This window comes from Euleptes europaea, chromosome 7 (assembly GCF_029931775.1).
Source record: "Euleptes europaea isolate rEulEur1 chromosome 7, rEulEur1.hap1, whole genome shotgun sequence".
In the NCBI taxonomy this organism is placed as follows: Eukaryota; Metazoa; Chordata; class Lepidosauria; order Squamata; family Sphaerodactylidae; genus Euleptes; species Euleptes europaea.
Window position 1 is genome coordinate 31538545 of NC_079318.1, and position 26230 is coordinate 31564774.

At 41.4% G+C, this 26230-nt stretch overlaps 2 protein-coding genes across 2 annotated transcripts in view; both read right to left on the minus strand.

Moving 5' to 3' along the window:
- Nucleotides 1-2286, minus strand: part of LOC130480724 (kinesin-like protein KIF28) — a 42580-nt gene extending 40294 nt beyond the window's left edge. Inside the window, exons 1-2 of the mRNA XM_056853348.1 lie at nucleotides 2272-2286; nucleotides 1638-1721 (exon numbers count right to left, since the gene is read on the minus strand). Of these exons, the coding sequence (XP_056709326.1) occupies nucleotides 1638-1721; nucleotides 2272-2286 (99 nt within the window). The remainder of the gene's footprint in view (nucleotides 1-1637; nucleotides 1722-2271) is intronic.
- Nucleotides 2287-2511: 225 nt separating this feature from the next.
- Nucleotides 2512-26230, minus strand: part of AHCTF1 (AT-hook containing transcription factor 1) — a 54952-nt gene continuing 31233 nt past the window's right edge. The window contains exons 24-35 of the mRNA XM_056853727.1: nucleotides 26022-26172; nucleotides 25592-25693; nucleotides 24502-24694; nucleotides 23127-23327; nucleotides 20963-21383; nucleotides 19694-19814; nucleotides 17723-17829; nucleotides 15367-15533; nucleotides 12426-14454; nucleotides 5431-5564; nucleotides 4258-4364; nucleotides 2512-3342 (exon numbers count right to left, since the gene is read on the minus strand). Of these exons, the coding sequence (XP_056709705.1) occupies nucleotides 3147-3342; nucleotides 4258-4364; nucleotides 5431-5564; nucleotides 12426-14454; nucleotides 15367-15533; nucleotides 17723-17829; nucleotides 19694-19814; nucleotides 20963-21383; nucleotides 23127-23327; nucleotides 24502-24694; nucleotides 25592-25693; nucleotides 26022-26172 (3929 nt within the window). The 3' untranslated portion in view covers nucleotides 2512-3146. The remainder of the gene's footprint in view (nucleotides 3343-4257; nucleotides 4365-5430; nucleotides 5565-12425; nucleotides 14455-15366; nucleotides 15534-17722; nucleotides 17830-19693; nucleotides 19815-20962; nucleotides 21384-23126; nucleotides 23328-24501; nucleotides 24695-25591; nucleotides 25694-26021; nucleotides 26173-26230) is intronic.

Here is a 26230-nt window from a genome sequence, read left to right on the forward strand (position 1 = left end):
TCTCACTTCTCAGCACAATACACCAGACAGTTTATGATGGACACAGACTTCACTCAGGGTCTAGCTTTGTTCTTTCCCCCAACAAGTAGGGATCCCAAGCCTTCGAAAGATGAACGGACTGACAAAAGGAACATCTTATCGCTTTCCCCATCGCCGTAGCTGCAGTCGATACAGTTCCTACCCCGCTATGCACATTTAAAGAAAAGAATCCTTGACAGAAAACAATGGCAACCACTGCAAAGGCAAATAAAGGCCTATGCGCTGTGGGCAAGCAAATATGGATAAGCCCCTCTGCCTTATAGAAGTCTCACACATAGAATTAAAAGTGAAACTTTTCCCAGCAGGAAGAACCACCAGACCCCTTAAGGCAAAGGTATGCTGAAAACTAGAAGACCTGTTAAAAAGCCTGACTGAGCAGTTTCCAGGACCAATCAAGAAAAGGTTTCTGTACCATTAAAAAAAAGTGGATAGAAGGGAACACTTTGCCAGGTTCATCTTCACCTTTCACTATTGCAGTATTAAGAGCCATACAATCAGCCTCTGCCATGGTCTGAGCTTGGAAACCCTGAGGAACAAGGCAGGCCTAAAAGGTCACAAGAAAATACATCTACAATGGATTTTAACTATGGTGCATCTACAGCTGGACATCGAGAAGACAAAAGTAATGACTACAGGAGAATTACACAACTTTAAAGTTGTCAATGAGGAACTTGAAATTGCTGGGAGACTTTCTATTCCTTGGCTCCATCATCAACCAAAAGGGAGACTGCAAACAAGAAACCAGGAGATTGAGATTGGGAAGGGCAGCCATGAAGGAGCTAGAAAAGATTCTGAAGTGTAAGGATGTGTCAATGGCCACCAAGATTAAGTTAATTAATGCCATCGTATTCCTATTACTATGTATGGGTGTGAAAGCTGGACATTGAAGAAAGCAGATAGGAAGAAAATAGATTCCTTTGAAATGTGGTGTTGGAGAAGTGTTACAGATACCCTGGACTGCCAAAAAAAAACAAATCAGTGGGTTACAGATCAAATCAAGCCTGAACTGACCCTAGAAGCTAAAATGACTAAACCGAGGCTATCGTATTTTGGTCACATTATGAGAAGACAAGAGTCACTGGAAAAGACCATCATTGATAGGAAAAGTTGAGGGCAGCAGGAAAAGAGGAAGACCCAACAAGAGATGGATTGACTCAAAGGAAGCCACAGCCCTCAGTTTGCAAGATCTGAGCAAGGCTGTCAAAGACAGAGCATTTTGGAGGATATTGATTCATAGGGTCGCCATGAGTCGAAATCGACAGCACTTAACACACACACATCTATAAAAGGTACAAGACAAAAGAAACCCTGAACCGAGCCAGGGCTGGTTTGCTCATGGTAGGCTTCCTCTGCAGTACAAGAAAAACAGGCAAGATGAGCAACAGGTGCAGGTTTTCCTTTATGTCCTTCCCTCTGTAGCAACAGCTTCCTTTGAGCAACACAGGCACAGCAGCTGCTGTGACGAATTAGCAAGGTGAAGAGAAGCCAAAGCTCAGCCAAAGTCTCACCTCACCTCCTACCTCCTGTACTATCCACAAAACAGGCCACAATTGGGGTCTTCGGCATCTTTGTACCATAACACACACAGAAATACTAACCTGACTGAAAGGTCTTACACGCACTGCCACTTTCACACTGTCAGAACTTGGCATGTTTCGCTGCTTTAACTCTTCCAAGGAACCCTGGAAAAAAAACACTCAAGCATACGCATCAGTTTATCTTCAGCATCTTGCTTTGAGAAGGGGGGAAAAAACCAAAAAGTGAAGCCTAAAGCAGCTGTTCCTATTCTGGGCTACTCAATTATTAAGTTGAACTCATTACCTGTATAAGTTTCCTGATAAATTATTTCTAAGAGGAATGGTATCTTTCACTACCACCCTTTTTCTGTCAGCTGTTATGTTGGATATTGGACAGCCTAGGTGAAGTATGTTTAGTCCCACACATTTATACCCCGCCTTTCCCCTCCCAGAAAGGGGCCTAAGGAAATACTATGTTTTAAACTTAGGTTTTACTTGTTTGAAGCAACTTTTGAGTTGGTGGGGAAAAGCCTATTTGGGTTTCCATAAGGCCACTGTCTGTTTAAACAGGTTTAACCTATTGTTGCACGCCCCTGAGGCAGAAAAATTTGTGTGCTTATCATCACCTATATTTTGCTTGTTGTCTCCCAGTGTGGACCCTAACTAAGCACTCAGTTAATTTTTCTCTGTGCTGCAGTGCATGGGAAAAACATACTTTAGGAGAATCCATATTTACAGACAACTTTATTTTACCAAAATTGTGGTAGCATTTCTCTAGTAACCACAATATCTACAAAAACATGCATCATTTCAAAATATTCCAATCCGGGTCAAATTTCAGTTTGTGAAATCCCTGAAAGCGTTGAGCCCCCTTGGGTGGACAACTGCGAATATACAGAGAGAGACTCTTGCTGATGCAGCAAGTTGAAAAAAGAATGAAACATCTGAGGTGAGATTTCGTTTTATAAACTGAAAAGCAGCTTTACCAAGTTAAGACAAAAATACAAAAAAATATTGCACAGTTTCAACACATTTGTTTACATTCCAACTTCAATAAAGTACATATTCAGCCAGGAAAGGAAGTTGTCTCCAATGGATAATCTCTATTACCAATTCCAAAAAGGTCACAACATTTTCTATAAATGTTAAAACTGCCAAATTTTTAATTTTTTAAAACATTTGCAAGATCAAACTGTTAAAAAAGATTAGCCTACCATTTGAGAAACAGCCACAGTGGCAAGCCATCATTAGAATCTCCTTTGAGTTATTTGCATCTCAAGCCACCATTATTCTCTTTCAAAAATCTAGTGGACAATCATATTGTGAAGTATACATTTTTATTTAACATTCCTAAAATAAGATGTATTTACATATTATATAAATGTATGAAGTCTTATAAAATAGAAAAAACTGCATTGACTGAAGAAATCATACTCCACATGGAGTTACTTATCGAAGACTTTTTAGTTTTCTGAAATTTTACAATAATTTATATAAATTATCTTCCAAATTAATGATTTTTTTCTTAATATTCCCACAATTGTGATGACTTTACAAACACTGGTGTACATTACAACTTTTTAAAAATAGTTATAGCTTCTTCTTCCTGACAACTGGCTTTGGATAGCTAGACAGTCTCTTCTCCTTTCTAGAAACAGTCTTTTTAATAGCCTTTTCCGCTTTATCCACAGATTTGCTTTTTGCTCCATCCACTGGGGTGCCAAAAGGAGAAATAAACTTAATTTCCATCGGTGGTGGCGACCAATTACCATCTTTACCTACGAGTCTAGTGGGAAAAAAAAGCATTATTATGCTATAGTGCCAAGTCACATTTCTTTTTAAGCAACAGTTAATTCAGCTGAACCAAATTGATTTTCTCTTCTGACCCAGAGCTCCTCACTCTGTTGGCATTAATACCAAGCATCAGAAGTACCATATTTTTCCGTGTATAAGATGCCCCCATGTATAAGACGCCCCCCATTTTTTGAACCCAAAATTAAGAAACCAGGGGTCATCTTATACATAGGGGTTGTCTTATACATGGAAAAATACGGGCGGGGAAGAGAGCAGGGCCCGTCGAAAGGCCGGCCAGGGCAACCAGGCTCTTCCCCACCCGCTCACCCCCGGGAAGAGAGCAGGCAGGGAAGAGCCCGGTCACCCTGGCCGGCCACAGTGTCCGGCCTTCCGACGGGCCCCGCTCTCTTCCCCGCCCGTATTTTTCAGTGTATTCTGTGTATAAGACGACCCCCAATTTTTTAAAGAAAAAAACATCATCTTATACACGGAAATATACGGTATTTTTTAACACTTATTTTTTTTATTTATATTTGTTTTTTCACCCTTGTGGGGACTCAAAGTGGCTTATTCTATTTATTTATTTATTTAGTTTATATCCTGCCCCCATTCCCAGCCAGGCTGGGCTCAGGGCAGGTAACATTTAAAACAACATAAAGCCATAACACTTCAGCTAAAACCACTATAGAGTTCTCCCCTATTCTACCTTATCCTAACAACCACCACTTTGTGAGGTAGGTTTGGCTGAGAGATTGTGAGAAGCCCAAGATTACACAGTAAGTGTCCATGACAGAGGTAGGAATCGAATATGGACACTCGAACCGGTATTCAATTTTTTACGCAGAATATTCTGTACTTTATAGCTTTTGAAATAATGACTCCAAAAAACTATGAAATTATTGCGTACTTAGTTGTTTTGGTTGCTTTTGATCTTTTAGTTCCTCCTCTTTTTACTTTCTGCTTTTCCAAAGTTTCTATCGAGATGTCATCTTCTTCTTCTTTAATTGGCAACTCCTAAAGAAAAACTGAGTGTTTAAATATGTACGTAGTGGAAACTAATTATTGTCTCAATTTACGATTTATACCAGGTGTCCCCCCTCAACCTAGCCACCATCATAGGGCTGAAAAGAGCAATAAGAAGGAAGCCTATAATGTTCTTATTTCATTTGGGTTTTCCCCAAAGGTATGTGTATGGGGCAAAAAATTACCCCCCCCCCGAGGATGCTAAAAAAATCTGAAGAGCAGGGCAAGTTTGCAGTCCCACTGTAGCTTGTTTTTTAAACTACTTCACAAATTGCAAATGCTAAGATAGCACAGAAGACAAGTTTGCTGTTCTCTCCCTTTAATACTGGATATATTCACTGTTCTGCTTGTAAAAAACTAAAGTGTTTATAATTCTTAAATTCCACAAATATCCCAATTTGTACAATCGTACCTGCTTAGTTGCAAATGGTGCGTTTTTGTTAAAGCAGTAAAATGTTCGTGTGTGATAAAATATTGCATATGTTTCAACTTTCCCCCAAATTTCGGTTTTCCCAGATATGAAATTCCCCTTGCCTTCAAGATTTCTAGAAAGATTGCATCTCTACCTACAACTCATTGTGGTGGGCTCCTAAAAGACGACATGGGAACAAAGTGTGTCCTCACTCGTAAAGCACTCAACTAAGGCATGTAACTCTGGGAGTCTTAACAAGATCAGAAACTCTTCAGGACTGCTTCCCTTAACACATTTCTGGGCAACAACTAGTCAACTTTTTGAAAAAAGTAAAAATGCAGGATGCACCTGTATTGGATGACAGCATGGAATCATAAGATAGTCCAAATGAATTTGCGTTGACCCTTAAATAACAGCTGCTTAAACTAGTTCTGACATGCCTCAAAGCAGCTGAGAAAATCCACTTCTAATAAACATTTGGAAACTTCTGTTCTATGAAGTCCTGCAGGCAGGTTTGGAAACTTCTGTTCTATGAAGTCCTGCAGGCAACTTCTCTTCACTGGAAATGGTTTTGCTTGTTCTCTTCTGACCCCCAAGGAAGCAAATAACATGAAAGGGAGGAACAAAAAAAGCAGTTCAACTTACCAGCTCTTCCACAATCCTTGAAATACTGGACGCCTGTTTTTTCCTGGACCTCAGAACAGGGGGCGAGAAGACAAACCGAGAAGCCAGGCCTGCTTCTAAATCTTTGAACTGTACTGGGGTCACGGCTTTTCCGCCTAATATTAAGAAGCATATAATTCATTGTAAAGTTTGGAATGAAATATCCCAAACATGCAACTTTGGCTGCAACTGTGGAGAACAACATGTGGAATGTTTTTTTTTTTTTTTTGTAGGCCCACAGTTGCTGCCCCCTTTCTCTTGGCATGCTGCCACTGTATGCATTGTGCTATGATGCACACTGTTCCCTCTGAATGGAGAGCCTTCTGGGTCTTTTATGCTATAGCACCTTACTTCCCACTCTGTAGGTCTGCTACTAATTGGCCAAGTAAAGCCAGGCTCAGGAAGAACAGCAGACTGTTGAATGTTGTCATGCGAGACGTCCCACCCTTGTGCAACATATTTGTCTGATATCCTTCACAGCTTTATTATATGGAAGTAAAAAAATATTATGAAATGAATTAGGTTCCCAAGAAATTAAGGTAGGGCGACTCTTTAAAAAAGTGTCCTACGTAGGAAGAAAAGGAACAATATGATCCAATGTATGCCTCCTTTCCCACTATTGATTGCTGTTATATGGCTTCACACATTATAAGAAGAAATGGGTCCACTCTTCCAAAAGCATGTAAATAACATTGTTTCTGCAATATCTGAACTGGAGTAAATCATTTTAAGTAGATTTGAAAGAAATATGCATCCAGAAACTTCAGCAACTTGTCCCTATTTTTATCTTCTAAAATATTACAGGACACACATAGCTGACATACTGTGCAAACACATAAATCTATATTGTTCAGATGTGGTCTAGTTTTTATATATACATATATTTTAGTGACCTGCTTAAAACTAATAAGCTAAGTAGTAGTAGGGGGTTGTACTGGATGGCGCTTGTGGTCTCTTCCAACCTTGTGTGATTTTGTGATTTAGTAGTATGAGGTAGAGAATAAGAAAATACTGCTCATGCTTATGTACACATTGCACAAAAATAACTTTCTAGCAGTAAAATGCAGCCCACAGGGCTATTCGTCTTGTAAGGTCCCTGTTAGTAGGGGTGCGAAACAGGGATGCATTTGGGATTCTGTTATTTAATATCTATGTTAATTTAATGTCTCAAAGGTTCACTAACCCAGATTTCCACCCTCCTGACTAGCAAATAGACCCCTTCCCATTCTACTATACACAAATGACATGGTTATCTTATCTCACTCTGAAGAACACACATGAACACATGAAGCTGCCTTATACTGAATCAGACTCAGTCCAGAAAAGTCAGTATTGTCTACTCAGACCAGCAGCAGCTCTCCAGGGTCTCAGGCAGAGGTCTTTCACATCACCTACTTGCTTAGTCCCTTTAACTGGAGATGCCAGCGATTGAACCTGGGGCCTTCTGCATGCCAAGCAGATGCTCTACCACTGAGCCACAGCTCTTTCCCAAGTAGGTGTTGGAAGAGTCTTGCAGGCTCTCACATTATATTGCAGGGAGGAACAGTTAACAATCAATTTTCAAAAAAACCAAAACCCTGGTTTTGACACTGTCCTTCACTGTTACTCCTCTGAAGATGCCTGCCACAGCTGCTGGCGAAACATCAGGAAAGAAAATACCAAGATCACGGTCACACAGTCCGGATAGCCTACAAGAACCAAAACCCTGGTCTTCACTAAAAACTTTGTTAAGCATAAATGGCAGACTGCTGGCCATTATACTGAGCAGATGAAGTTTTTCAAATTTCTAGGCGTAGTTTTTCCAGTTGACTGGTTTGTGGAATGCTTAGATGGCCCATGCTATTAAAACTGCTCAAAGAGCAGAATCGGCTACCCTGAATTGTTGTTGTTTTTTGATGAAAGGGGGCTCACATATTTCTTATGTGATCAAAGTCTTCCAGGGTAAGGTGATTCCCCCAACTCATGTTTATATAAAGATTTCCATTCCCTGGAGGCCATACGATCTAAATTTTTTAGATCCATACTCAGGATTCCAGGATGTGTTCCCGATGCCCTTAAGATTAGAGTTAGGGATGCTGCTGCTTGAAGCACAAGTTTGGTATCAAACAATATTCTCCTGGTGTAAATTAAACTAACACTTCTGGATTAACTTAATTATTTCAGATAATTTCCGCTCGTGCTGGGTGCAAACTACATTTCTATGGGTGTACTCCCCTGGCCCCATGCCATCTTAGATTTATGGGCGCCAAAGATAAACAGCAAAGCTGGGATACAGGCCTCCAGGTAGACAGAGCACAAGCAAGGCCTCATCTGGTACTAGGGAATCATGGTAAAAAACTTTGCTCTGGCAGCTGTTTTAGAATTCTCTAAATACCCACTTTAAGGCATTGCCATAAGCTCTTTTGGAAGGTAAATACTCTTATCCCTCTCTCTCAACATGTTTGACACTTACAGTTGGATGTGGTTGAGTCAATCGTGTGTTATTCTATTGTCCTTTGTATAGGGATATGTGGTCTCTATACATGTTTCCCTTCCTATCAAATTTTACAGACCAACCTAATGAATTTTATATTTCCCTCTTCAAACTGTTCTAATGAAACCACCTTCAAGATGGCCAAAACTTTGCACCTCAGCATGTTCAACAAGCAGCTGGTTTAGCCTTTTTTTATTAATTATGTCTGCACTATTGAAATCAGCCTAACATGCCCAACAGAAACTTTTTGATGAACCAATTTCTTCAGAGGAGCTAGAAGAAGCTTTTAATAAGCAAAAAAACAGATAAAACTCCTGGTCAAAATGAAATAACAGCTTTGTTTTACCGTACCTTTAAACAGTTTCTGCTGAATCCATTTTGATGTTTTGTAATACAATAATGGAAACAGGAATGTCACCTGAAACATGGTCACATGCTTTTACCTCATTAATTCATAAGTCTGGAAAAGATCCTGAAAAAGTAATTAACTATAGACCTTTTTCACTGTTGAATGTGGATTACAAAATTTATGCCTCAGTTTTATCAGCTAGAATCAAAAAGTTGATTAAAGATCTGATTCATGAAGACCAAGCTGGGTTTGTTCCGGGAAGACAAATTAAGGACAATGTCAGGGTACTCTTAGATGCTCTGGAGTACTATGAACAGAATATTCAACACAAAGCAGCTTTTGTCTTCCTAGATGCAGAGAAAGCTTTTGACATGGTCTCTTGGGATTACATGAAAAGGACTCTGGAAGTAATGAATTTTGGAGACAAATTTAGAAGAGGTATAGATGCTATATATACCAAACAGCAAGCGAAAATATTGGTTAATGAATCAATGTCAGGAGAATGTAATATACAAAAAGGGGCGAAACAAGGATGCCCACTTTCTCCTCTACTTTTCATTTTGGTTTTGGAGTCGTGTTGTAAAATTCGTGAATCAAAGGATGTAAATGGACTAAAAATAAACAAACAGGAATTTAAAATGAGGGCATTTGCTGATGATTTACTATTGATTCTAGACGATCCTAATCAATCTGCATTTAAACTGAAAGAGATACTGGACTCCTATAGTAATGTTTCAGGATTTAGAATTAACCAAGAGAAAACACAAACGATTTTTAAGAATGTTTCAGGATTGGAACAACAACATTTTATTGCTATGACAGGTTGGCAGAAAGCGACTAAAGTGAAATACTTGGGAATTTGGATTTCTACAAAAAATGCGGATTTGATTACTAACAATTACTTCAGACTATGGGAAGAAATAAAGAAGGATATGATGATTTGGACTAATAAGAATCTGTCCCTACTTGGCCGCATTTCAACAATACAAATGAATGTATTACCAAAACTATTATTTTTGTTTCAGAATCTTCCTATAATATCCCAAGTAAAGTATTTTAATACTTGGAAGAAAGATTTATTGAACTTCATCTGGAAGGTAAAAAACCAAGGATTGCATATAAATATCTGGTGGATTCAAAAGAGAGGAGGCCTTGCACTTCCTAATTTTAAACTATTTGCTGAGGCGGCTGCTTTAGTATGGCTGAAAGACTGGACGGATTTAAAAAATACACGTTTATTGGACTTGGAGGGTTTTGATAATAGAAGTGGTTGGCACGGTTACTTGTGGTATAATAAAGTTAAAACGCATGCATCATTTCAACAACATATGGTTAAATCATCCCTTTATAGGATTTGGATTAGATATAAACATTTATTAGAAACAAAAACTCCGTTATGGATTTCATCACAAGAAATGTTAACATTACGCCCATTAAGACCAGCTCAATTTGTAACATATCAGGATCTTTTGAAATGGGAAGGCACAAAAGGTTCACTAAAAGAATATGAAGAAGTTAAAGGCTTATTATCTTGGTTCCAGTATCATCAAATAAACTCGGTCTTTTTACAGGATGTGAAAAAAGGATTCTTTAAAACTAAATCAACTTTACAGAAACTTTTGCTGGATACAAATGATCATCTTATTTCCAAGATGTATAAACTATTGTTAGAACTTTATTTTGAACAAGAACGAATAAAACCTACCATGATTAGCTGGGCACAAACGTTGGGCCATGATATAATGTTACAAAAATGGGAAAGGCTTTGGACGAGAGATCTGAAACTTATATCTTCGCAATCATTAAGAGAAAATGTATACAAAATGATGTATAAATGGTATTTAACACCGATGAAATTAGCAAAATCATTTGCTTCAATGTCACCAAACTGTTGGAAATGTAATAAAGAAATAGGATCTTTTCATCATATGTGGTGGACTTGTGAAAAAGCTAAGAAATTTTGGGAGATGATATATAATGAAATAAGGTTGATTCTATAACAAAATATTCCTAAAACACCTGAAATGATGCTATTAAGTATGATACCGGATACCATTTTTACTCACCGAACCTTTTTGATTTATGCCACCACGGCTGAACGATTGATATATGCAGCTAAATGGAAGACAGTCGAGATACCAGACAAAAAAGACTGGATAAAAAAGATGCTGGAATTGACTGAGATGGCGAAGCTTACAGCTTTGATAAACCAGAATGATAATGTACAATTTTGGGGGGAATGGGAGGCTTGGAGAACTTACTGTGAAAATCAATTTTCAATGGGACCATTTACAGGATACTCTTTGATCTAATCCCTTATCTATACTTTGTATTAATTTTATATTAGGTACTGATTTAATAATGTTGGATAGGATAAGAACAGGTTAATTAAAATAATATTGGGATTAGCTCCGTTAGCAAAAGTTTATACAATTTATTTTTAGATGGAAGAGGGAGAGGGGGAAGTCATTTTATTGTTAAATTAGTGATATTATTTGTTTTTTTATTATTACTATTATTTTTACTATTGGATATTGTTTCTATGTTGATATGTTAAATGAAGAAAATAAAAAATTATTTTTAAAAAAAGAAACCAGCCTAACATATGGCTCTGAAATTTTACTGTATGTAGAAGGTGCTAATGACTCTCCCTGTGTGTCAATCTCAGCTGATCTATGATTGTAACAGCTAAGAGATTGAGAAACCTACATTTTTTAGGGGGTAAATGCAGAGGCCATTGACAGACTCTGAAGCAACATGTTTCAATTCAGGGTGTAAATACATTCTGACGGGGGCCTCTCAAGCCTCTGCACCCCTGCCACCGTTTTGGATAGGGGACTGTACCTGGCAGAGGAGGATCACACTCCAAGACAGGACCTCAAAGAGGTAAGCTGTCCAGGTTCAATCATTCCCCAAAAACACATTAGAGAGTAAAAGAACTGGGAATTCCTCTTACTCTCATGCAATCACTTTGGAAGCAGAGATGGGTGGGAAGCAGGACTGTGTTGATTAGTGAGGGTAGGGGGTCTTTGTGTTGACCAATTAAACCTCCCCATGGCGCTAGGATAGTATCGGTGTGCTGCTTTCTGTTGCCAGGGTTATTCTGTATTTGAATGAGAGGAAGCAGAGATGGGTGGGAAGCAGGAGTGTGTTGATTGGGGAGGGTAGGGGGTCTTTGTGTTGACCAATTAAACCTCCCCATGGCACTAGGCTAGTATCTGTGTGCTGCTTTCTGTTGCCAGGGTTATTCCGTATTTGAATGAGAGGAAACTCATATGAGCAAGCCTGATGTGGAATTTTGGTATTCATGAGGATCTGTAGGAATCATGCTGACCTACCATTTTTCTAAAAGAGCAAGTGGTCTCTATCACCTTTAAATATATAAGGACTGGCCATACAGAAGCAGCTTCCAATATGATCACCACTCACCTTTTTATGAGTGCCAGAGGCTATTAACAGTGAATCAGTGAACAACTAGAAAGCTGGGCCAGCGTGGCATCATGTTAGTTTTATTAACAAGGATGTCTTTGGTAAAAGCACATCCCAGTAACAGCTGTAAACCCTGCCTACGTGGCATGACAACGTTGTCATACAGCTGTTTGGGTATTTATTTTGTATATCCCACCCTTCTTCCATCATGGAACTCGAGAAAGTGCCCATGGGGTTTACAGGAGGTCTCTCATCTAGGCCCTAACTCAATACCTGCTTAATCTCAGCAAGGCTGCAGCATCATATGCATCCAACTACACCTTGGCAAAGAGTAGGTACAGCTGATCTACTGGAATAAAAACTGCCAAGATTCCTCCTCTTCTTTTGTTCAACCTACATTGGTATTCATATGGAACCACTGGTATTAATACAGAACAATTTTTAATTGTTCTGAACGGAGTCAGGTTATATAATTATATAATGGAAACGAAGGTCAGTTTCCATTAGCAGAAGTGGGGGGGGGGCATTTTGGGCAATTTCCCCCTCTTATCGCAGACCCCTGATTTCCCCCCTTAAGTTGTTCCTGAGGTTCCCTGCGCCCGGGAACAGTGTTTTGTTATAGCAGGCATAAAAGTTCTGTTCTGCTGACTGAACAGCTTTTTGATTAATGGAGACTGATCTTTGGAGCCAACTGATTTAATTTGTCTCAAAGAACATTTTTATTACCTTTAGGTTTCTCTGCGAGCTTCGTGAGAGGAGGAGAAAAAAAGAACGCCTCATCCCCATCAAGGGAAATGTTCGGTTTCATACACTTTTTGCTGTATCTGGTCCTTTTAATGTGAGAGCAACGACGCGCCACAGTTTTCTGCATTTCATCAAGCCTCAGTTTGGTCACATCGGTTGAGTGCAGTTCCTCGGCATTATCCATGGCTTCCGGCATCACTTCTGGACTTTCTTTAGGGAGTGATGAAAATTCGCCCTTCTTTCTGATTGCCGTCATCTTTGACCGCCTCTTTTGAGAGGTCCTCGCTGAAGCCAGTGCATCAGAATGTTCTTCTGAGAAAGATATTTCTACCTCTGATTTCTCTATTCTTCGAGGCCTCCTTTTGGGGGTATCCAATGTAGTGGCTTGTAGAGAAGAAGTGGAGGACTTATTTAATGCTGCACTTCTAGTGTTCCTTCTACTAGCAACAAAAGAGTTAACGTTTAGCTGAGGTGGTGGTGGTAGTGGAGGCGACTGTAAAGAGAAATCCAGCATTGAAATTGCTGACACATTCAGCGGATACTTTCTTGGTCTACCTCTTTTACGCCGCACAGACAGCTGTTCAGTGACCTCAGTTTCTTGATCAGAAACATTTTCAGCTCTATTGGCACTCTGCCCCCTCTCCTTCTTAGTTGGGGTGGGCAGCGGTGACTTACTTGTCTGGGTGCTCTCCTCACAAATTGTTTCCACAAGACTGGAGCTTTTACTTCTGCCCCTTCTAACTTGGGTAGGTAACGGTAACTTCTCTGACTGTGTTTCCGCATGCGCCGAGACTTCCCGTGTACCATATTTTCTTGGTCGTCCTCTTCTCGGTGTAACACTCTGCTGCTTTTCTTGCAATTCTCCCTCCTGATCTGAAACTGCATTTTCTGAAAGTTTGAAAGCAATGGTTTTTAGCTTTCTTGCACTTTTAGGATTGACTGTCATTTGTATTGTATGGTCAATGATGAACTGATTACCTTGATCTCCTACTAAGCTTCTGGTGTTTTTAGAAGCCCTCCTGAGACCAGAAGTTGGCTGCTCATGACATTCTGAATCAAGCTCTTTCGATTTTTTAACCCCTCTCCTTGTAGTAATGGTTGCCTGAGACTCTGGTGCAATGGGATGAACATTTGTTGATATTTCTAGGTTGCACCCTTCAGTTTTCTCAGCGCCGCTAACTGGAAAAGCAAGAACATGGGATGGCTGCTGTTCTTGGGGGTTTCTTTTAGAACTGTGGGAGCGGTTTTCAGGAATGTCAGGTACTCGTCTGGTACTTCTTCTTGGTGTGGACAGTACCAGCACATTTGGTTTACTCATGTTTGTCAATGTCTGATCATCAGGTAACAAATCATTTAGACTTACAGCCGTCTGTCCTGTTGCGCCTGTACTACATGTTACTATGTTTTCTATCTGATTTATTTTCATCTCTTTATTTGTTTCAGGAATATTTTGTAGTGGATCCTGGGGGGAACTTAGTAACTTCTTGCTCATGCCTTTGTGAACAGATTGCTCTACTACTTCGGATGAAAATTCTTTATTTCTTGTGTCTTTGATTATATCTAACAAGTTTTCAGCAATAGCCATTTTAATAGGTTCGGGTACATAAGGCAATACCGTGGCAGTATTCTGGGACATCTGATCACTAGTTACTGTGGATACTGAATTTGTAACGCGTTCTTGGTCGTTACTTTCAGTATTATTTACACATTGCTTCTCTGATTTGGGGCTAGCTGGTTTCAGAGGTAAAGAATGCAATCCAGCAGCCTCTTCTATTTCAGCTTCTTCATCTCCTTCCAGTATTAACGTAAAGTCATCCTGGGGTAGGAGTAGTTCTTCAGAAAAGCCACATTCACCAGCATCTTTATCAAGCAATTCACATGCAACCTGTTGCTCCACAGCATCATTGCTGCACTGATATTCAACAGTGTTTGAGGGACATATCTCACTATTTGGAAGAGTCTCCACAATAGTTCCTGAAACGTGCACCTCAGGTGTTCCATCTCCACTAAGCTGAAAAATATAAAATACACAAGTTCATTGCCAGTACACCATTTTTCCAGAAATGTAAAAATATGACAATGTTTCCTCACATTTCAGAGAAACAATCAAACCAGCCACTGAGACAACAATATACTGTAGTCTGCTAGATGGTTCAGGTATTTGTCAGCTGCTTCAAATGGAGTGGTCTAAGCTGTCCTGTTAACACAGCCACAGGAAGGATGCAATGTCTGGCCGTGAGTATCCACTCATATGGTTGTTCCTTTCCAGCAACAGTTATCACTAGAGTGACAATGTTATTGGTGTTGCACACATGAAAGTCACCACAGGGAAGTAGCAGCTGCATTCATGGGTGTTCCAGGTCAGAGGCTGCTTTCTCCCACATAGAGAAAATTGTTAACATGTGAACCACCCCAACAATCCATAAAGACATATCCAAGTTGATATGCTGATAAAGCAGTAGTGTAGCAAGACATAGAATCATAGAGTTGGAAGGGACCACCAGAGTCATCTAGTCCAACCCCCAGCACAATGCAGGAAATTCACAACTATCTACCTCCTACACCCCCAGCGACCCCTACTCCATGCCCAGAAGATGGCCACTGTGCCCTCCCTCTCATCATCTGCCTAAGGTCACAGAATCAGCATTGCTGACAGATGGCCAGCTAGCCTCTGCTTAAACACCTTGAGGGGCACTTACCACCTCCAGTGGAAGCCTGTTCCACTGAGGAACCACTCTAACGGTTAGAAAATTCTTCCTAATGTCTAGATGGAAACTCTTCTGATTTAATTTTAACCCTTTGGTTCTGGTTTGACCTTCTGGGGCAACAGAAAACAACTCAGCACCATCCTCTATATGACAGCCCTTCAAGCTATATTTCAAAGGAAGCATTGAGGGGCTGAGTGAACAAAGCATTTACTTACATTTGCTTCTTGGCTTTCAGGTGCATTGGTAGGTGGTGTTTTTTCTACTAAATTTTCTTTTATGGCTTCTTCTGCTCTTTGCTCAAATACTGCTGCTTCGCTTTCTTCAAACTCAGTTTTGGAACAAATACTGGCAATATCTTCACTGTGAGGAATACTAATGACAGCTGGAAAAAAAAAGGTTTTCCTTCCCTTAGTTATTTTATTTTAAGGTGTTAGTTCTACACTGATATTCTTTAGTGGCTGATATTTAGATGTGATTCCTTCACAATAATGAGGAACATTTTACGCCTCTGGTCAATCAATCATCATTTATTGCAGTCAAAAGACCAACTCAGCACAGACTTTAGAACTCTACAACATTCAGTTTTCCCACCCCCACATAAAATGTACAAATCCAGTAATATTTAAAATTCACACACTGCATAACAAACAAGCAGATATGAGTCCTAAAAGTAAACTAACTAGTAATCTCATATGTCCCCGTCCTGCTCTGGGGTAAAAGTATGGCTCAGTTTGGCCTTCCTAGCGATACACACCACTCTGCAAAACCTAGCCTCTATGAGGGCACATCGCCTAGGGTCAGGTACAACAAGGGGCAATTAACAGAGAACATCAACACATATAGAGGGGGTGTTTATTAGCCCCCAATACTATTTTCTACATAAATGACATGGTAGACGAGCTAAAGGATCTGGATTTCCACCCTCCCAAGATAGCCAGCTGACATGTCTCGGTTTTATTATATGCCTCTGGTCACTTTTGAAGAAGAAGAAGAGTTGGTTTTTATATGCCGACTTTCTCTGCCACTTAAGGGAGAATCAAACTGGCTTACAATCACCTTCCCTTCCCCTCCCCACACCAGACACCCTGTGAGGTAGGTGAGGCTGAGAGAGCATGACTTGCCCAAGGTCACCCAGCTGGCTTCGTCTGTAGGAGCGGGGAAACAAATCCACTTCACCAGATTAGCCTCTGCCGCTCTTGTGGAGGAGTGGGGAATCAAACCCGGTTCTCCAGATCAGACTCCACTGCTCCAAACCACCGTTCTTAACCACTACACCATGCTGGCTCTCTTGCCAGCTCTTTTGCTTGCCAGTTATAAAGGAACTAAACCTCTTTGCTCTTAATAATTTTAAACTGTGTAATTTTAAACTATGTAGAAATAATTAGAAAACAGAATTCTCACGGCTCCACTCTGTCGCCATCTTGGAAGCCCTCCTTTAAACTACGCATGCACAAGAGGCAAGTCAAGGGCTTACAAGGAGAACAGACACTCTAGTTATATACCAGCTGAAGTTGAATGAATAAACCAAGCATGTAGTTACATGTACCGCACCTTCTAGTCCAAGTGTAAAAACTACAGAGTTACGCCAAGTGTGAGGTGCTCCACTATGGCTTTGAAAAGAAAAATATTATGCTAGAGAGAAGGCTATGTAGTATGCTATGACTTAGCTATCAAGTTGGCTATCAAGCTATCAACATGGCTATAAAGTTAAACAAACAAGTGACTCACATCAAGCTACATAAACATGCGACTCTGCCCACAAGGGGAACTGGAAGTGTCTGCTCAAACAAGCACGATGAACTGCACATAATGGATTAAGCTTTTATGTAATTATGCTCAACTCCTTTGAAAGCGCTATAACCTAAAGAATCAATATCAGCACAAAAAAGTCTCCAGATGAAGAAAGAAGGGTAAGGGAAATTTTTTTTCACTGTCACTTGAAGTTAGACAGCAACTTCCGAACAAAGAGCTATTTACACAGGGAAGGATCCACACACCTCCCTGAAATCTACTCTTTTTTTAGCAGGAATGGGGATTCTTTAGTAACATCACTAATCAACACTGGAGTATTAAGCCTTAAGTAATTCAGGAGTCACTACACAAAGATGAAGAACTGTATGGATCTACATGAAGAACTATATGTACCTAAAGAATCATGACCATAATGGAAAAAGCAACTAGCAATGTTCTACAAAAGCCTTGCCACAAGAGTTCACGCAGTGCTACAAACAAGCTGATTCTACAGTAGTTCTCACACGTCTATTTTTACAAAAACTTGCACAAAGAACTTTGGACTTAAATTCATCTCCTGTTGTGCAGTGCAAGATGTGAAAGAGCCTGTCCATGTACAGACATCACATTTTGTGTGGGGAAGGGCATCTTTGGATCCAAATCAAACAAACAGGACAAGATTTTAGAAACATACATGCTGTACTGCAAAGAACTGCCAAGGACATGAGTCAGGGAATTACACACTTCAGACACTGGCATTACAAGGCTTTTCTCTTGACAGTGTCTGGCAAAAAATCTTTCCAGTTGTTCAATTTGTATGATAATTCAAATTATACTTACATTCAGCATCTGCTCCTGCTGACTCCAAAGCTTCAGTACTTGTTTCAGAATGGTGTCTGATATCTTCCAACAATGGTATCTTGCTGGATTCCACAGTAAGTGTTCCACTTTGCGTAAACAAAAGGGATATTTTACTTAGAGATAGGGAATGAAATAAGTTTTAAAAACATACTAGTCTTTAACAAAGGTCATGAATGAGCTTTTTTGCCACATGACTTAACCAGTATGTGTGTTCTGGTTATCCCAGGAGATAGAACAGATTCAATGGAAAGACTAGAATATGTTCCTTTATGATGTAATTTGAAGAATCATTTTATTAACAGCAAGCTCTTAAAGAACTGCTATTGATATTCAAGGAATAATTCTCGTTGATCAATAATGTCATTAGTATACATGCACAGTTGATGCTATTCATATTTATTTGGAAGCAAGTTCAACTTATTTGGTAATAAGCAACAGTGAAATCAACAAACATGCACAGAATCACACTGTGCTCACTACCATCCAAACTCAATTACAACACAAACATCAAATATGATCCATGAAAAATTTAGTTCTTATAAGGTTTTACATAAATTCTGCAAAGTGGCACACACATCCTACACTGCATTCAAGCAAATTTGGTATAGTTTTGGCAATTAAAGGAGGCAAGGACAGAATGTTATTCAATTATATTAAATTACAACACAAAAACCAAATATGATCCACGAAAAGTTAGTTCTTATAAGGCAGGGATGGGGAACGTCCGGCCCGGGGGCCGTATGCGGCCCCGAGGACATTTTCAGTGGCCCTCGGGAGCTCCAGGGCCCATCCACGGAGGCGCAGCACAGAGCGGCCCTCCCCGAGGGTGTTCCTGGGGCCGTGGTGCCCTTTGGACGTCCTTTCATCGACTGTTGGTCGTCGAGAGGAGGGGGGAGGGACGCTTCCCCCAAGGCTGCCCCCTACAGTCACGGCATGCAGGAACACCGCGGCACACTGTAAGCCCCTCTCGCCGCCTGTCAAGCGGCGAGGGCGGGGGGGGGGGGGAAGAGGCCGGTGGCTCCTGGCAGTGGAACATGCGTGCGGGAGTCGATCGGGCTTGGAGGGGCTTTTGTGGACTCGGGGGGTGGGTGGGAGGGTGTGGAGGCTGGGGCTCAGTCGCGCGGGGCTGCGAGTGCTGCCGTGTGTGTTGGGGGAGGCGGCGAGCCTGGGACCCGGTTGCATGGGGCCGGCGGGTGTGTGTGTGGGGGGAAGGCTTTTCTCTCTTTTTCTATCATTCTTTCTCCTTTCTCCCCCTCATCTCTTTCTTTGTCTGTCTCCTTCTGTCCTTTTCTCCCTCTCCATTTCTCTGTTTTCCTTCCTCCCTCCCTCCCCTGAGGATCGGCTGCGGGCTGCGCCCCCCTGGCGCCTCATTTTCTCGGGGCCCACCACTGGCTGCCCTCCCGCCTGGGAGAGGGGAGGGAGGGGGAGCGGAGGTGCCCTTCAGGCCTTCTCTGCGTGGCCTCCCCTGTGGTTGCCAACCTCCAGTTGGTGGCTGGAGATCTGGCAACCCTAGCCTCTCCCCCGGCGCCGGGAGATCTACACCTGGTTATGGCCCCCGAATGATGTTATAAATGAGCAAATGGCCCTTGGCAGGAAAAAGGTTCCCCACCCCTGTTATAAGGTTTTACATAAATTCTGAAGTGGCACACACATCCTACACTGCTAAAAATATACCAAATTTGCTTGAATGCAATTAAAGGAGGCAAGGACAGAGTGTTATTTGAAAATTTGGGTTAGAAGTGGGAAAATAGAATATTAATCAAATACTGCATCAACCAACTCAAAAAGCAGCTTCCAACTCTCAGGAAGAGGTATACAGGAAGAGGTATACAATCACAGAAAACAAGAGCCAATCCTGTAACAAGGTGACAAAAGTGTAAGCAATGTAACTGCAACAGCCAAGGTTTTAAGAAAAATTGTTACATCCCTCTTTTTCAAGTTGTTATTCACCTTTTATTAGATGGCACATGAGAAGCGAACACAGCATCTTGGACAGCATCTAAGTGATCTATCATCGATACTCCATCTTCAGGGAGGTCACCACATCCCTTCTCTTCTTTCTCAGGAAACCCTACAAACAGCAGAACTTATTGGCAAATATAGGCTGAAGGTATCCTCTCTACCAAATTATTTAAAAGTGTATGCCTTATATCTGGCACAATAATTCCACTTCTACAGTTATTGCAGCTTTATTTACAGAAGTCTAAAATGTATTTCCATTACAAATGAAATCTAACTGCTACGACACCCATTAGCTTTGACTTGGTAGCCAGCCATTATTTTTTGCTTCTGAATCCTCTAGCAAGAAGGAGAAGACAGCAGTGGTCTGAGTCTCACTATTCCTTCCCTCTCCAGAACACAGCGTGAAGTTTGGGACAAATCCCATCCCTTTCCAGAGTTCTCCATGTGCACCAGAGAACTGGTGAGGGGTTGTTGCGTGTCTTGCACTGAACACAGTGAGATATATTTCACTCTGAGCTCACTGCAACATAGAAAATTCAGGGCAGCGGAGGGGGTCTTCATACTCGGCATCCAAGGGAAGGGCAGTTGCTACTGACAACCAAGCTTATGGAGTACTGCTACCTATTTTAAGACAGATGACACAATCCTCTGGTCTCTGATGCAGAAGAGCAAGAAGGTTCTCGGGTATTAACACAAAGTTGCGTTAACATTCTAAACCAGGATTACATGGTTTATAACCCCGTTTTGTATGCAAGAAACAAATTGCAGCGTGTCGTTTTTGCTAATTCCAACATGACGATTGTGGTTTATATCAAACAAGGAAGACTAATCTACCCCCTGTGAAAGGAGAGTGCACACATGAGCCCGAGGATTTCAGAAGCTTGTTGTTATCACAAACCAAAGTTATTTTACAAGGCCTTAATGCAGCCAGAGTCCACTGCTGGAGGATGGCTGTTAAAAGCAGATTAGACCTTATCTTCTGTGGATTTCTCTACCTATGGTTAACAATCTTCATACCAAAACATAAGATCTCCATCTTCAGAAGACACTTAATTGTAAACGCTGTGGACAAATGGGGGTGATGTGTCCCACTTGTCAATTTTTTAATGCATTTGGTTTACACTGTGGAGATCAAAAGTTGATTAGATGGCTCTCCCACCTACAAATGACCATTTTTGTTAACTCCCTTCTCTTTTGCCCACACTTGTTAACATCCTGCTATTGTACCTGTTGACAACTAGATCATATAACACATACCAGCCAATCGTTCTACATCTGAAGATGTCTGAGGTCCCATTTGCAAGGATTCACTTTCAGCTATCTCACTCCCTTCTCTTTCAGCTGTCTTTGGTATGTCTAAGAGGTCCTCAGATGAAGAATCAGCACAGTGACAGGCTACAATATCTCCAGTAACACCTGGTGATGTTGCCTCGTGATATTCCAAAGTAGTTTGATCCACCTTGATAGGCATATTGCTAGTTTCCATGAAAGGTACAGATTTGTCCAAGTTATCTTCTGGTATGCTCTCTGGGGACAGGTCAGTTTCTTCATGATCTTCCTGAGCACTGCATGATGGAAAGGAGGGCACTTCTCTAGTTTTAGGCCATACATCCTCCATTTGAGCCTCAAGACTGCATTCAGATGAAACTGCGTTAGGCCTTGTTTTACGATCCTCCACCTTTTTAAAACAAGCACAAACAACTAGCACAATTTCTCCAGTGCACAGTGATAATTTTGCCAATAAACATGCCCTGATCTAGTAGGTACATAATAAAATCCTACAAGAGATGCCTAATTTGTGTCTATGAAGGAACCTGACACTTCTGCCTTTGAATGACCAGGAGACCAATGACCACTTGCAAGGGCTTCTTTTTAATTTCAATAAGAGAAGCAGCTCTCTCTTCACTCATGTGAATGGAGGCCATCAAAAGTGCAAGAGCTCAGACCATAAGTAGAGCCAGGGGGTCAGAGAATTAATAAACACAAAAAAGTAGGCAACATGCAGATTCTCACAAGCTTCAAGACGAAATAAATGTAACAGTTACCTTAAGGTTTTTTTTGCCTTGCACAGAAATGCAGAGAATTTTAATTAGATCACAAACTCTAAGGAAACTTCAAGATAGCTTCTAGGCAGAGAATATACTCAATTATTTTTCCTACAGCCTTGCTGACTTACGGAACTACACATACCAAGGCTATGGGCTGGACCATGCAATCCATGAGCAGAAGGTACTGATGGTCACAGATCTTTCCTACACTCCCCTCCACCAAGACGTCCACCCCCACACAGCTTTATTTGCAGGGCTGCAGTAGCCACTAGGGGTACAGTAGCCACTAGGGGTGCATTCAGCAAAGCTGAACTTCAAAAAAAGGTCCCTTTAAGCAATAGTCGGCAAATCCTGATCCCCTCAAAATTTGGCCATTTGGGGGGACGTTTCAAGATCACTGGCTACACACCCTTTTAAAAGGAAGAAACCCCACTTTTGCACATCTGCGCCAAGCGCTTTAAAGTTTAAATCCCTCCTCCCTTCCTCTCCATTATAGTCTATGGGAAATCTTTCTGGGGCTCTGGGTTGGTGCTGCTACCTGAAAAAACAGCCTCCCTAGAGCCTCAGAAAGATTCCCCATAGGCTAAAATGGAGTGGAATTTTTTTGGATTCCCTAAAAAACCTCAAACATCCCCCCCCCCCAATACCAGCATGGGTACTGGGGAACATTCTGGAATCCCGAAGATTTTCAGGTCCAGTATACCTGAATCCATCTTTTCCTGATTTTGCACACCCCTATTTTTTATGCACACAGGTCAGGAGGCTGCAATCAGGAGGAGGAAGGGACAGAATCTCCTCTCAACTGACTGGAGAGAAGGTGATTTTGCTCCTTTCTTCCCTTTACCACTGCAGCTTCCCAACCCGTGTGGCTATTCTAGCACACAGGTCCCGCAAACTCCCTTCCCTAAACTTCCCTGTGGTGGGAAAGGACTGCTGAGGGAGGGGAATGTGGGAAAGAGCTGCAATCCCTGTATTTGTGGATCGTGGGATCCAGACCAATGCAGGGAAGGGAGTGGGAATCAGAATCATGCCTGTGCTTCCCAAGCCAACTAAACCTTATTCGACAGGACATTCAGTTGGGGCCCCCGTGCATGTAGTCCAATGTACAGAGATCTGGTATGTGCTGGTATTGGCTCCTGACCCCACACCCCTGGTTTTGAGAGACAAAATGAAACATATCAGGGCCATGTACACTACTAGGTTTTGTGCAGAAGTCTTCTTTACAAACATTTCAGTAAACACATTTCAGTAAATACATACAGGGGTCAGGGACAATCGCAATCACCCAATGGCCCAAGATCCTACATGGCTTGAGCCATGTCTGAATCACGCTCAGGTGTTCCTTTTTCCAGCTTCAGTTCCTTGCAACCTACCCTAGCATTCCACTCTGAAGCTTCGATTTCTTCCATAAATGATATTTTTGTTTCTTTTGCACGTAAAGGTGGAGTAATGGACCTTCCTGGAGATGCAGTTGGAGTAGCTAATGGTGTCGTTCGTAGGCTAGATCTCAAAATCGACTGTGGAGTAAAACCAGGGAAGCCAGAGGAAGATGCAGATGTCAAAGCTTTAGCTCTCTAAGGAGAAAAAAAACCCAGACAATCTTAAACCTTAATATTTAATACCATGTAAAATGTCCTATCTAATTCTAAGCAGGACTTTCATAGGAGAACAGCACAGATGATAATTTTGAACACTTTCTGGAGTAAAGAAGATACTACTGCAAACAACCATTACAACTTGCATAAAGGTATTTTGTTCACTGACTTTTGGAATTTTGGTTTTAAATTGCTAACCCTCTTCTACCAAAGCACCAAAAGGGTGGAAGGTGAGATCTGCAACTAATCCCCCAAAAACCAGACAAGTTGAGGAATAGATGCAGAAACGCAATTACTTTAAATCCAATACATTCTAAACTAAATTGTTACGGTTCAACAGGGCTTAAGACGGGGTTACTCCTATGGACTGGCCAGCAGGGGTCTCCCTCCCAGGTTCCTCATTGGCCAGAGCTTACATTATTTGCTTTACTTTCAGTAGGTACCCTAGCACACCCCAGACTGTCTCAAGACAGCCCACACCCTTTCCCTTGCTGTAGTCTTCCCTTGGCTATAAGGCCCTCTGGGAACTGGTCTAGCTCTCCCCTGCTGCTGTAGCTGTTTGCTCTCCTCAGCATTATTATCAGAGCTCCCTTGACACTTTCCCCAGCCCCATCTGTTACTTTCCCTGGCTGTGCGTCACCTCCTACCTTGGTGTTGGCCACAGCCCTCCCAGTCCTTCCCTCAGCAGCCACTTCTGAAGCCTCCAGACACGCCTGTCTTGCTCCTGCATGGGCATCTTTAGCCGCTCCAGCTGCCTCTAGTCTCCCTCCTGAAGCCATCTCCCTGGCTGTTATCTTGCCTCTCCTTTGTCAGCCTCTTTCCTCTATCTCCCACCCTCCTTTTAAACTTTATGCTCATCTGCCCTCTCCCCGCCCTCCTGTTGTCCTCAGTCTCCCTCTTCTGGCCCTCTCTTGTTTACTTCTGGCTGGGCTGCTGGAAGCTGCCATCGCAGGTTGGAGCTTGCGGGGGTGAGCCGTTTGCAACACATCCCTTCCTTTAAGTCCCATCTGCTACATAAATAAATATCCTTTAATGAATGTCCACTAAGCACATCATCATAATCATAACACATAATACTCTCCTATTGTTAACTGTAAGACAAGAGACCAAACACATTTCAATAGGTTCACTTAGCCTTCACCATTCTATATACCTTAACAACGGCAGGAGTTTCCAGTAATTTTAATTCTGGTGCACTTGTGAGGTTCTTATGTAGCGGCATGGCACAGCGAGGATTTGAGTGCAATGGACTAGAAAGCATGCAAGAAGCTCTTGGCGACACTTGCAAATTACTTCCAGGGGCAGGAGAGCAAAGACCAACAGGCCGAACCACCAAATCAAGCAATCTGCAAATATGTCAAATTTTTTAAAGTGAATTGTTGTTTGGTATTAATGTACAGTAAGAACATCCACCCCCACATACCAGAAAGATTCATCATGATCTCTGTACTTGTAGGAGGGTTTTAGAAGTATGTTCATGATCCCCACCCTAACCCAGAATACCTGAAGCATTACCATTTAAATCTGGAAGTCGCTTTATATTGTACCGGTCTATTAACATGGTTCACTTGTCATTTTGGAAGAAAAAGAAGAGTTGGTTTTTATATCCCAATTTTCTCTACCTTAAGGAGTCTCAAACTGGTTTACAATCTCCTTCCCTTTCTCTCCTCACAACAGACACCTTGTGAGGTAGGTGGGGCTGAGAGAGTCCAGAAAACTGACTAGCCCAAGGTCACCCAGCAGGCTTCATGTATAGGGGTTAGGAAACCAACCCGGGTCACCAGATTAGAGTCCGCCGCTCATGTGGAAGAGTGGGGAATCAAACCCAGTTCTCCAGATTAGAGTCCACCGCTCTTAACCACTACACCATGTGGTCCAAAGCATATTACTGCTAAGTCCAAAGGTTATGAGGTCTACATACAAGGATTGTATTACTTATGGGTAGGTTATGTATGTTATGGTACCTTTCAACTCTCCACATCAGGCAATACTATTAGAAGCAATTCTCGTTCCAGTGCAAAATGAGCACACGTATGCAAGTGAGCATTTAGGCGTAAGGTGATTATGGCTTTGGACGCATCTTCAAGGTCGCCGTTAAATAATGAGCTATGGATAGGGTAATAGCCTTATCTTTACCAGACAGCAAATATATTAAATGATACTGCTGGCTTTAATGGATAGATAAAAAACCTGCTGATGAATGTCAAATATACTTCCAAATTGTTACTATTACATAATTTTACCTGGAGCATTTCCTTAAAGATTTAGTAACAGGTGTTCCTACAAATGGATCAGGTAACTCTGTGTCGGCACAACTGTCCAGTCTGGATGGCTGTTCCTCAGTACTGGGTTTTGAAACAGATAACACCAAGTTCATAAAAGTAACTACATTGATACATCCACTAGGCAATCAGTTTTGTGCATGAACAAAGTTTACAAATAATAAAACAGCAGCCAGGTAAATAAATTAACCTGTGCTACTTCCCCCGAATCTAAAAAAACCCAAACTAAAAGCTGTCGACTTTTTGCGGCATGGCTTGATTTTATTTCCCACACCTTCCCTCAAATAGATGCAAACTGTTTACTACCATACAAAAAAGGTATGTAGCAATTCCTGGCTATTCATCAGGATTATTAAGGCTAACATTTAATGGGATCAAAAAAAATACTTACGTATCATTTTGAGATGATTTACTTTTCTGTTCAGCCCCCATCCACACCTCTCCAATTTTGGAAAGTACATTACTGATGAAAGTCGCCTTTGTAACCACATTCCCTGTAGCAACATGCTTTGCAATTGTTGACAATGGCTTTGGTCTTAAAACTAAAAGGAAAAGGAAAACTGCCATTAAAGCACTAAGCTATTTTAAAGAGTTTTACTG